The sequence below is a fragment of the Maniola hyperantus genome, chromosome 2 (assembly GCF_902806685.2).
Source record: "Maniola hyperantus chromosome 2, iAphHyp1.2, whole genome shotgun sequence".
Taxonomy (NCBI): Eukaryota; Metazoa; Arthropoda; class Insecta; order Lepidoptera; family Nymphalidae; genus Maniola; species Maniola hyperantus.
The window spans coordinates 9,570,661-9,583,532 of NC_048537.1; the positions used below are offsets into that span (position 1 = coordinate 9,570,661).

A 12,872-nucleotide genomic window follows, 5' to 3' on the forward strand; every position below is an offset into this window, starting at 1 on the left:
AAAAAATTCAAAATGGCGGAATTTATTTTTTCATACAAAAAATTTTATTATTCAAAATGGCCATTATAGACCTCGAGAGCTGCTTTAGCAGCTCGAGCAGCGAGCAAAATACTAGTTATTATACTATATATAGCTCAATTACCACTCACTCACTCACTCACTGACTGACTCATTGACATAATTGTTCTCCTAGAAAGAGACAGAAAATGATATAATAATGTATGGGAGATATGTTCAGGAGTGGGATTCGAGTAGGGAAAAATTATGACATTTCAGAAAAACAAGATGGCGGCCGACCTGACTTTTGTAACTTTTTTGTTTTCCAACCGATTTTGTTTAAACTTGCAGTTATTTTAGATGTTATCAAACGATTTTTAGAAAAAGTGAAAAAAATTGGAAAAACAAGATGGCGGCCGAGATTTTCAAAAAATTTCCTCCTGTAAAATTTTGTATGAAACTTTTTTTTTTTCAATAATACTTTCGTACAGAAGACAAAGATTCCTTTAGGGCAACATATGGAGGGAGCTGATGATTGAGGATTTCGGAGACGGGTGAAGGGCACGCTCGAGGTATTGAAGATAGGTGGGAGGTGCTCGACCAAATGTCATTCGAAACCTCATCCAATTGCCAAAAATTTGAAAAAAAAATCAAAATTCCGAAAAAAAGATGGCCGCCATACAAATTTCATCGGCGTCCATCTCGGAGGGTATGAAAGATGGAAGAGTGGTTTCATGGCAAAAGATGATCAGGATCCGAAGGTCTACTCGATGGATTGAAAAAAAATTCAAAATGGCGGAATTTATTTTTTCATACAAAAATTTTTATTATTCAAAATGGCCATTATAGACCTCGAGAGCTGCTTTAGCAGCTCGAGCAGCGAGCAAAATACTAGTATTATATAAAAGTAAAACAACAGTCAACTCACCTACATCGATATAAGACACTTCCTAAAATCTTTCCACTTAGATCAATTCGCCCCGAAGAATCGTATTTTGCAGTAAGACTTGATCCGTTCAATGACGCGATCGGTTTACGTATTTCATAAAGAAATCATGTTTTTCTTGAAAATAGTGATTAGTGCTGCTATGTCGGTGCCAGGTTGAAGAAAACTAAACACAAAAGTTACGGAAAAAAAATGTATATTTGTCAATATTGTTATACATATTTCATGGCCCAAAATTACATCTACCTAACCTAATAAAATGATAATTCAATCTATTTTTAATTTGTATGTTGAACCTTGTAGTACCTAATGGTAAGTTCCTAAGAACGAATTAAGTATCCACTTAAATGCAAAACAGTTTTAGCACAATATAAAATTCAAAACTACTAAAGAATAATTTGATTATAAAATATAAATTTCTCGAAAAAGTGAGGATAATCAAATCGTCATAATAGGCAATAATTACAATATTAGGAATACGAATTAAGATACATAGTTCTTACTAATCTCTTATTATCGGAGGATTCGATTAGTACCTATACATTAGTGAGTAGGTACGAAAAGTTTTAAAATAAATTAATTATTTATTAATCATATAAACAACAATGGGACAAGTTGGCCGGCATATCCAATAAAAACCATTTGCCCATGAAATGAAAGCTTATATTACACGCTTCAATTTTTATTAGGGGCAGAACACTGTAAACCACAGGAGAAAAGAATAGAATAGAATAGAATAGAAGTACATTTATTGGTTGATCCGACACATGATAAACACAAACACAAATATTTACAAAAAAAACATTCCTTAAAATCTAATAGGTACCTATTATCTAAAATGTGTCGTGCCAACGAAAAGGCCCGAACTCAGCTGAATGTTGTGGTTACACGATGTAACCACAACGCTGGTTTTCTGTTCGAGCCCAAACGAGGGAAGTCCTGGTTAGTAGCATCATTATTTATTTGTACTTAAAATAAAATAAAATAATAAAAATAGGTCAAAATTGTGTTCTTTATTTTTATGTTACTGCTATTATAGATTAATCTAGGGGTTAATTTAGGGGTGATGTTGTTGTTTGGACTGCCACAAACTAGCTTACCGACTTTTGAATATTTAGTAGGTGAGCACGGTATAATCTAACGGTATAATAAGAGATATCATCCCTAGAAATACCACAAAAACGTGCAGTTTTTACTAGTATTAGATGTAGTTATAAGTATTTCAGCTATAAACCGCTTATACTCACATACTGTACATACTGTACTCAAATCACTCCACTGTGTATGCTATTCTCAAAAATGTCTTCTCTGACGTCATGAATCTTTTTTGTTCGTACGCCTCTTAGTACCTGAGAAGAACAATGTTGCAACTTGCAACAATGAATGCAATGAAGCTCGGTCACTCTAAGCTTAATTATTCAAGTGATACATGAAGCACAGCATGAACTTCTCCGTTGTTGATTGAATTTTCACAAGAATATCGTCACATAAAATATAACTTTTTATGTCCTTGACTGTACATACCCGGTAGTTACATAACATAAACTATTGCGTTACAGTAACTGTAGGTTTATAAGCAATAAACTAACACATATTAGGTTATCAAGCCAGAGTTCATACAAAAATACCCATGGTCCTTTGTATAGCTAATTATCTCATACTTATCTACAATGTTACAAGTATCCCGAGCTTAGACTAGCTGCGCAAACACAACATTTCATTGCATAAAACACGCAAAAATAATATCAAGTAAAAAAACAACAGTAAGCATACCGATTTCCTTCCCGATATGCCTTAAAGCAGTTATAAAATATCAAGTTATTTTAGATATTCTCTACATAGTATAAAACAAAGTGGCTTCCCGCCGTCTGTCTGTACACTTAGATCTTTTGAACTACTCAACTAATTTTAATCTACCTACTCACGATTATAATATGTTACATACTTACGTGATTCTTCGCGTTATATACCTACTGTAGATTATTTCTTCTAAGTAATTAGTTAATAGGTATCCTCGTTGCAGATAGGCACCGAGGACAAACCTCTGTGGTTTTTTCGGTGTTTTTAGTTTAAGCTTTTATTTGTATGTATTTTTATTTGATAATAAATTTTAAAAAAATGCGGTTTTTATCAATAGGATTTAAGAGGAAGATTTATAAGTACATATAGTTTAATATTGTTTTGTGTTAATTTGTTGAAATATGCCAACGCGTTCAAGATGTCGGAAAAAATCAGGCCGACCGAGACCAAATTGGGAATTCGTATGAGGTCACATCAGACCGTGCCGTGTCCAAGTCATCCGAGCCTTATTCGTGTTACGTTTCTTCATACAAAATTGCAATCCGTGTATCGTCCGCGCGTTGGACATGGCATGGTTCGGGCCCGGCACGGTCTAGCATAAATCATCCCTAATTCTTTTGAAATGGGTATAACAAAAAACAAAAAATCGCTCCACACCTATCTCACGCTAATACCACATTAGCACCTACATAGCACCCGTATGAAGCCGAGGCGGCTCGCTAGTACAAAAAATATAGAGATGTGGAACATGTTTCAACTTTATCTAATTGTTGGCTTGTTTTTATTTTATAGGTGCCTACATTTTCAATTCAGACAATCTATCAGAAGTTGAGGACATATGAAATTGAGATCTTATAGTAACAATATTATGCAATCTGAACCAAAGTTCACAACCAAAACTACTTAGGTATGTAATCAAATTTTATAAAAATAATTGTGTTTTATTCAATGTTTTCATAACTTATACTTATCTACTATTAGTTCTAGCCTAGAAAATAAAATTTTCCTTTAATATTTAAAAAAACGGAGTTACCTACCAAAAAGATGTATTAAACTTCAATTTGTACAATTGAGGTAAATTCGCCAACCATACAAAAAATAAGATCGATTCGAAATAAATACTTATGCGTTTCAAATGCCATTACCTACTAGTAAAGGTACCTTTTTAATTTTTGCACAACAAAATTTTGGCACTAATAACATATTTCATATTATTTAGTATCTATCCATTTGTTGTTCATTTAAGATTACGGATCCTTTCTGTATTAAAATTCTTCGCTTCGCTTCGATTGCACTTGTGTTTAATTATTTAATTAATTATTTTTTTGCAAATTCACGAAAAAAATACATAAGTAGTCGTGAACAAAGACGTCATTTATGATTTAGTGATGTTTATATCTTTACAGTTTCTTTTTATAGAGAAACCCTACAAAACTAGGTATAAAAATTACGCAAGAAATTGCGGAATATTAACAAAAACACAAATTAATTTGAAAATTTTGCATTCTTTTTTTAAAATATAATGATAGTCTTCATATTTAAAATGCATTCTGAAGTTTCTTTCAATTTAAGCGAATGTGATTTATTCAGTCATCTTTAGCCAGCGCTCCAAGCGGAAACGTTGCGACATTAAAATTGGTGCTACTGAATCTTGACTTCAATTCAATGACTTTTAGTTTCATTTTACTTTGACGTTAGTTTCGACGCTTGAATTCTATCATCGTTGATGAGATGTAACATCTTTAATATATAAAAGGAAAAGGTGACTGACTGACTGACTGATCTATCAACGCACAGCTCAAACTACTGGACGGATCGGGCTGAAATTTGGCATGCAGATAGCTATTATGATGTAGGCATCCGCTAAGAAAGCATTCTTGAAAATTCAACCCCTAGTTGGGGTGATTTAGGGGTTTGAAATTTGGGTAGTCCACGCGGACGAAGTCGCGAGCATAAGCTAGTCTCATACTAAGCATACTGATCTTTGCCACAAGGCATGTCTGTTTTCGTTCAAATTGAAAGCAGTCGGCCAATTAAAGGTTGCGCCTTTAAATCGCCAGCATACGCATACAAAGCCGGTGGTTTTGCTGTATAGAGCTCGTGTTGACTAATCGTACACCGGACCTCCTACTTTTTCAACATTCCAAATAAAAATAAAAATTTAATTCACAAAAAATATATACTTATATAAAAGATTATTAAAGTATTACATAAAAATAACGAAGACTTAAAGTAATAAATTCACAGTCGCTTGCCTCATATGAAATATCCAGTAGGATTCACCCTCAAAATAAATGCCATAAACACAACCAAAGTTTTGGTTTTAAAAACAAATCTAAAAACAATTTTCATAAACATTTTGGACTCTAATATTATATTACCATCTAATTCTACAACACGTTAGAGTAACAACACAATATAAGCCAAATAGTCGAGGTACAGTACCTACTAAAGTCGCATTGGCAAAATTCGTATGCGCAGGAAAGCGCAATCTAACGCCAACTAAAACCGAATGTAGATACACCAAGGAAATATAGATCGTAGGTACGGTTTGACATTAAGATTTTAAACACAAGAATGATCTCGCTAATGATTCGCGCGTACAGAACGTGACGCGTAGGCAACAATCAATAGCCGACTAATAAGACGCGCGCTAAGATTGGCTACGATGGTTTCGCGCCATTCAAAAATAAGATTTCTGCGCAGGTACATCAGCGTAACTTATAAAAGTGGTAGTACTGTACTTTAAAATAAATAGTTTTAAAACATTCTTATTTGTATATCATACACAACATAATATTATTTTGATTACATAATACTTTTTCTTTTTAAGGAACCAATTTTAGGTAAATTAACCATATCATTCATTACATGATAAGTATATAGTAGTAATTCCTACCAATTTAGACATCATTATCCAAAATACGTAAATCTTAGTTTTTATCTTGTAGACTATTTTTATTATATACTTTGGATACCATTTTTTCTATAAACTACCAGTTAATCACTATGTGTGCGTGATTCTTATACATACACATAGAAAATGTAGTGGAACATTAAGTGTACATAATAAAATCCTAGGTATATACTTATCGATAAGTAATCAGTATAGTTACATATACTTATACATTTTTACAAGTCACAACAATTGCTTAACGCAACAATTTAATACATAGGATATTAATTAAAATACACAATTGATTTGCACTATCCACATTGCAGAAACTTGAAACTTGACTGAATGATTCTGTACGGAATCATTACTGATCTTTGATACAGTGAATTTATTACATAAAACTTATTTTCCTAACTTCGTGATAATACATATAAATGTATGATTCTGTATTCCTAAGAAGCCATTTGTAAAAGATTTCAAAACGAAATTTGAGAGAAAAAGACTCAAAAATAAACTTACTATGTTGTGACAAATATCTGAGCAGAAGTTTCTATTAGGTTTTCTTTAAGTTTGAAGACAAATCCATTCACAGCAGTGTATATTCTAATAAGTTTGTGTAAGTCCATACATCTATCCCGATTTGTACAGCAAAATATGTTTGACTCTTTCTCTATGCATCATTGACTGTCACAAACACGGTGGAGGCAAAGGCATATCAATCAATTTGCATATCTCTAAATGGAAGTTTTTCAAAATTGCAGCCTGATTGTCTTTTGAGCCATTGATCGTTATTGTTGGAATAAATGATGGTTTTATAATATTTGTGTCATCACCATGTTGTTTCAGTAAAGCTGATCCGTGAGCGTGTACAGCACAGTTATTAATTGGTTCTGGAGCAATGCCCATTTCTTTCGTACACTGAAAAGAAAATAACAAGTAGATGAATACAATATTTTAAATCCAAAAATGTGTCTGTTTGGTTATTGTGTGTTTCTATTACAAACTTGACATATAATAGGTATATGTGCAAGGGACCAAAGGATTCTTACAAGATTTAAAAAAATTGTGCAGACAGCCATGGGCCACATTTTGTTTAAAAAAATAGGCAAGTGTAAAGCACGCGCGCTCACCAAGTTTTCCGTACCTTGGAATGAAACATATAAGTAAACAATAATTGGTTAAATTAATCTACCATGTGTTAATAACAAGTACATGTTGGTTGGTTGTATAAGCTTGTTGCTGATTTCTTAAAAATTTTGCTAGTTACAGACTGTTCCATATTTCCTGTAATATTCACATAAAACTCTGTTAACTCAATAACGTTCAGGAATAATGGGGTGTAATCATAAGTCAAAAATAATAATACAAAAACGTAATCCATGCAGATAGTCACAGACACAAGTTATGATAATTTATATGTATATAAAATAATGTCTATTTCATAATTTAAGTATATCATTTTGGCAGAATTATGACAAATATGAATGTGTTTGAAACTGAACCTGCAGTTATTACTTAGTTCATTAATTTTTTTTTTACATAATACAAATACCTACCGCCATCACAATAAAAAATTTGTCTTTGCTTTGTTAATTCGTTTCACATAAAAAGACTGTTAGCCTTGTGTCTATGCAGTAGAAGATTTATCGATCTATTTGCCCTTACTGAGGGGCGACAGTGTCTAGTCGGCTGTGCATTGGGCATATAATGTGTAAACTTTTGAGAAAGGACATGCCATATTTGCTCTATGTATCACTGTCATGTCAAGAGTACGGTTTAGTAGCAGTTGACACATAGAGAAAATATAGCGAGTCCTTTCTCAAAATCTATGCAATATAGTTGTATAGTATAGTATGTAAATAATAGCAGGCACTACCACTATTTGTATACCCAAATGCAGAGATATCACCTCCACCATTGCCTAGTTATTATTTTAGCTGTAACAAACTATATTATTATATTATATATAGTCAAAATATTACAAAATCAGTTACCAGAGACAAAGCTTGATCAGCATCTAAATTATCAGTTATCATGCACTTGGTAATCTTGACAGCAGCAGTCATGTTGCCCAATGAATCAATGGCACAAGCATGCACTTTGTTTGCATAACACTCTTCCTCACCATGTTGACATGAAAAATAATACTGTCCATTTTCTTCTTTGGTCTGAAATATAAAATATTTCATGTTTTAAAATAAATTATAGTATTTATATGATTTTAGTTAAACTAGCTTATGCTCGGGACTTCGTCCGCGTTGACTACACAAATGTCAAAACCCGTATTTCACCCCCTTAGGGATTGAATTTTCAAAAATCCTTTCTCAGCGGATGCCTACGTTATAATAGCTATCTGCATGCCAAATTTCAGCTCAATCCGTCCAGTAGTTTGAGCTGTGTGTTGATAGATCAGTCAGTCAGTCACCTTTTCCTTTTATATATTTAGATTAATTACATACAATGACAAACATAAGAGTGCTCTTTTTGTTGCTCATGCTGTTGCAATCAACATTTACAGTGGGACATACTCAAGAGCGGGATACACAATAGTTTAACAACAGAAATCATGTTTGCTATTACGTTATTATATTATAAACTCATCAAAAAGAACCCATTTTTGACATTTTAATGAAGAAAAATTTGCCTTCAAACTGTTTTGCAATTTACATGGTTTATTTATGCATAATGTTACCTCGAAACAGAGATCTTGCAAGACATTAAAAATAAGTATAATTTTACTACATTTATTGGTGTCAGGCAAAGATAATGGAGACATAAGAAATAAAGTAGTACGTATGAGTTAATATTACTTCACACAGTTGTCACTCTTTTTATGAAATAATTCAAAGATTAATTTGTAAAGTTGTACTTACACTAGCTTTTCCATAAGGGACTAAAGTCACATCTATAAAGTCTTGCAACTTTTCAGTCACTGGCCATAAATGTTTAATAAAGAAATGCTTGGAGTCAGGACAGAGAGCTTCGTAGTACACTCTTACTTTTATTTTATCTTGTTTATGCTTGTTGTACTTATCATCTTCTAACTGCAGTATAGTTTGCTAAAAAATAAATTATCGAATCATAAATCCATAAGGACTACTTAATATTATACTTAAATATGAAAGCCTGTTTATGTCTACATGTTATCTTTTCACTGTCCATCTCCTTGACTGACTTTGACGAAAGTGGGTAGGTATCGACAGCAGGCGTCCCGTAGACAGATACAGGGACATATAGGCTACTTTTACTCACTAATAACGTATAATTAAGGAAGGACAGCCGAAGTCTATCAGTTAATAAATCACTGAATTTAAATAGTAAAAAATGTAAAAAGTTGGTCGTGACTTACCTCGGAAAATAGACTTCTAGGTTTATCTGGTAATAATAACCGAAAGCATTGCAATATAATCAATGCTAACATAATAAAAACAATCAATCTATAACGGCTGCATGAATAAAAAGCCATTTCGCAAGCAATTTTAATATTAATCAAGTAATTTTCAACATTGGTTTTGTATATTTTTATCTAAAAGTGTCTTGTCTAAAAGTTTCACTTTACATTATCTGCCCGTGCTTATTACACCAATAAGAATAATTGTGAAATAATGAAATTCAATAAAATATGTAGGTATTAAATTTTAATAAAATTCCAATCACCGATAACAAAATCTCTTAAGTCTTGACATCACTTGACATATATGTTATTGGTCTGTGCTTGACATTGACAAATGAAATAGATTATACATCCTAGACTATTCAAACAATAATGTGATCCTACCCATAGAGTAATACCATAGACTATGGATCCCTGATCTAACTTTATCGAATGACGATAGGGTCTACTCTAGGGCATGGGATGATGGCAGGCACAGCCTTCTTTAGTAAGACAATAAAGAAGGCTATGTGGCAGGGGAATGGTTACTAATCTTAGATGAATGATTACCAATTATTACAAGTGATGTAGGCATAGAGATAGTATAGATGACTTGCGTTTTTGGCGGGAAACGCGAAGTGCGCTTTTTAATTGAAAATTGTTAAAAATATAGTTTTTGAGTGTAAATAGTACATTATTTTGTAAATAGTTTTCGTTAAACTGTGGTACAATGCCGTCAGATAGTGACGGCTGTGATTTGGAACCAGCAGCGGGCAAAAAGAGGAAGAAAATGCAAAAGGAGAAACCCTCTGAAAGTGATGGTGCAAAATACAAACCATTTATAAAACCAGGGTATCGCCGGGCGTACGGCGATACTAGTACCAATTCAGAATTCCCTGTATACGTAGAAAGCACAGAAGATATCAAACTAGGAAACAAAAATCCCCTAGTGGTATCCAAATATTTTAAACAAGTAAAAGGTGTAAGTGAAAGTAGGCGCATAAACGCTACTAAAATTATGCTTGTCTTCAAACAAGCGACAGCGGCTAATGACTTTTTGAAGCACGAGTGCCTTTCAGTTTATAAACTTCGAGCGTTCATCCCGGCGTCCTCTGTGGAAAGGGTAGGGGTGGTTAGGTTTATTCCAAAAGAATCTAGCAATCAGGAACTATTCAATAAACTCTCCTCGGAAAGTGAAGTAATAGGTGTAAAGAGATTTTTGAAAAAAGTGGGAGAGGAGCTAATTCCTCTCTCCACTATCAGTGTAATTTTCAGCGGTACTAGTCTACCGCAGTATATTTATTTGGACAACTGGAGATACAAAGTTTTCACTTATGTTCCTCCTTTGATGCAATGTTTTAAATGTATGAAATTTAACCATTATGGGAAAATTTGTAAAAATCAGCAAATATGCTCACGGTGCGCTGGTGAGCACCATTACAAGGACTGCACGACGGATACACTGAAGTGCAGCAATTGTGGGGGTGCGCATCTTGCAATATCAAAAACGTGTCCTGTAAAGGCAGCGAGAATGGAGAGGAACAAAAAAGAAACCTACTCAAAAGTAGTTCAAATAAGTAGTGCGAGTTTCCCTCCACTCCCAAAGCCTCAGAGCCCTCAGACATATGAAAAAAACCAAACTACATACTCACAGCCTAAGCAAACTACACAGACAAAGACAGAAATTTCACACAATGATATTGTAAATAACTCTAAGCTTTTAGGAGCCATAGTAAACACTTTGGTTACAATAGGGAACTCTAATAATATTAAGACTACTAATCAAATCAAAGAAACATTTTTAGAACATTTAAGTAAAATATAATGGATTCTCACCTAACTATTGTGCAGCATAATATCCAAAGTATTAACAATAAGAAACCCTTGGTTAAAACATTTTTGGAACAACATAATATTGATATTTTGCTATTAAATGAGACCTGGCAAAAAAATACAAGTAATCCTATTAGATTTTCAGGATATAATTTTGTAGGAAAAAATGCAAATAATGAACATGGTGGAGTAGGCATTTTATTAAAAAATACATTAAAATATAAAATATTGCCAACACAATTTTATCAAGATGTTCAGTCCATAGCAATTTCTCTAGAAACTAATATAGGTTCCGTGTCGATTCTATGTGTTTATTGTCCACCTAAAAATAAAAATAACAATTATTGTAGAATTAATAAACTTAAAAATATTATTGCTAGCTTACCAAAACCTTGTATAGTCTCAGGAGATTTTAACGCGCATCATATTGCTTTTGGGTGCAATTGTACAAATTCAAGAGGCAAAACATTGTTTGAAATTTTTGATGAACATGACCTATGCCTGTTAAACACAGGTGTATCTACTACAGTACAAAGACCTAATGCAAATAGCTCTGCTATTGATGTGACAGGGGTGAGTCCCGTATTAGCACCTCTATGTGAATGGTCAGTAGGTGACGATCCTTTGGGTAGTTACCACTATCCAACATTTACAAAATTAAGCCTAGTTCCATCTAAATATTCTGTCAATGACAAAGTAGAGAAATTTCTATTTCATAAAGCAGATTGGACCAAATATTATGCAAAATCAGAGGAGTACTTTAAAGGTATATCTTTTGATGAAAAAGATCCTTCACAGTCGTATGATAAGTTCTGTGAAGTTTTAAATACTCTTAGAAAAGAATTCGTTCCTTATGTAAAAATTGAAGGTCCTAGACTTTTTAAAACTCCTGCTCCTTGGTGGGATGAAAACTGTGAAGTTGCTGTTAAAAATTCGAGAGAAGCTTTACAGTTATATAAAAGAAATGGGTTGATGGAAAATTACATTAATTATAAACAATTGGATGCACAAAAAAAATTAATAATTAAGGATGCTAAGAAAAATAGTTGGTACAAGTTATGTTCAACATTCAATAGATATACTCCTATTACTCGAGTATGGAATTATATGAAAATGTTTAAACGTATTAAAAACCCACCACAGCATAAAAATGATGTATGGATTCCCGATTTTATTTCAAAATTTAAACATGATAACAATAACACAACGTTAAATACCTCTGTTTTCGAATTTAATAATGATTCTGACAAGCATATGTTACTTTTAAAGCCTTTCACTTTTGCAGAATTTAATATAGCACTTAAATCAAGAAAAAACTCTACACCCGGCTTAGATAACATTCCATATATAATGATTAAAAAATTGCATAAATTAGGTCAATTAGCGTTACTTGATATATTTAATAGGCTATGGGATAATCAATGTGTTCCAGAGAGTTGGAAGATCCAATGTATAGTACCGATTTTAAAACCTGATAAATCTTCATCTGATTGTAATTCATACAGACCAATATCACTAACATCATGCATAGGAAAATTATTTGAACAAATGCTGAAACTGAGATTAGATTATTTTACAGAAAAAAATAAATTATTACCAACATTCCAATACGGTTTCCGAAAAGGAAGAAGTGCTAATGAGAGTTTGACATCATTTGTATCGGATTTAAGAAGCTGTAAGTTATCAAAAGATGCTGCAGTATGTGTATTTTTGGATATAGAAGGTGCTTATGATAATGTTGATTTAAACCAGATTATTACTTCTCTTCATGAAATTGGCATTCCTGGAAAAATGTTAAAATGGCTATCAAATTTTTTAAATAACAGAAAGTTTTATGTTAAGTATAATAATATACTTCATGGACCTAACTCAACAAGTAAAGGCCTTATGCAAGGTGCATCATTATCTCCAATTTTATACAATTTATATACCTCTCAAATTGAGAAATATGTAACAACAAAGGATGTAAAAATTTTACAATTTGCAGATGACTTGTTATTATATAGTGTAAATAAAAATGTAGAAAT

General features: G+C 32.6%; 1 protein-coding gene across 1 annotated transcript; it reads right to left on the reverse strand.

Moving 5' to 3' along the window:
• Positions 1-1,122: 1,122 nt before the first annotated feature.
• Positions 1,123-9,315, reverse strand: LOC117994263 (gamma-interferon-inducible lysosomal thiol reductase-like). The gene is made up of 4 exons (XM_034982159.2): positions 8,989-9,315; positions 8,513-8,698; positions 7,634-7,807; positions 1,123-6,557 (listed from the first exon to the last, which is right to left on the reverse strand). Exons 1-4 carry the CDS (start codon positions 9,103-9,105, stop codon positions 6,327-6,329), a joined length of 708 nt encoding a protein of 235 aa, XP_034838050.1. The 5' UTR covers positions 9,106-9,315; the 3' UTR covers positions 1,123-6,326.
• Positions 9,316-12,872: the final 3,557 nt, after the last annotated feature.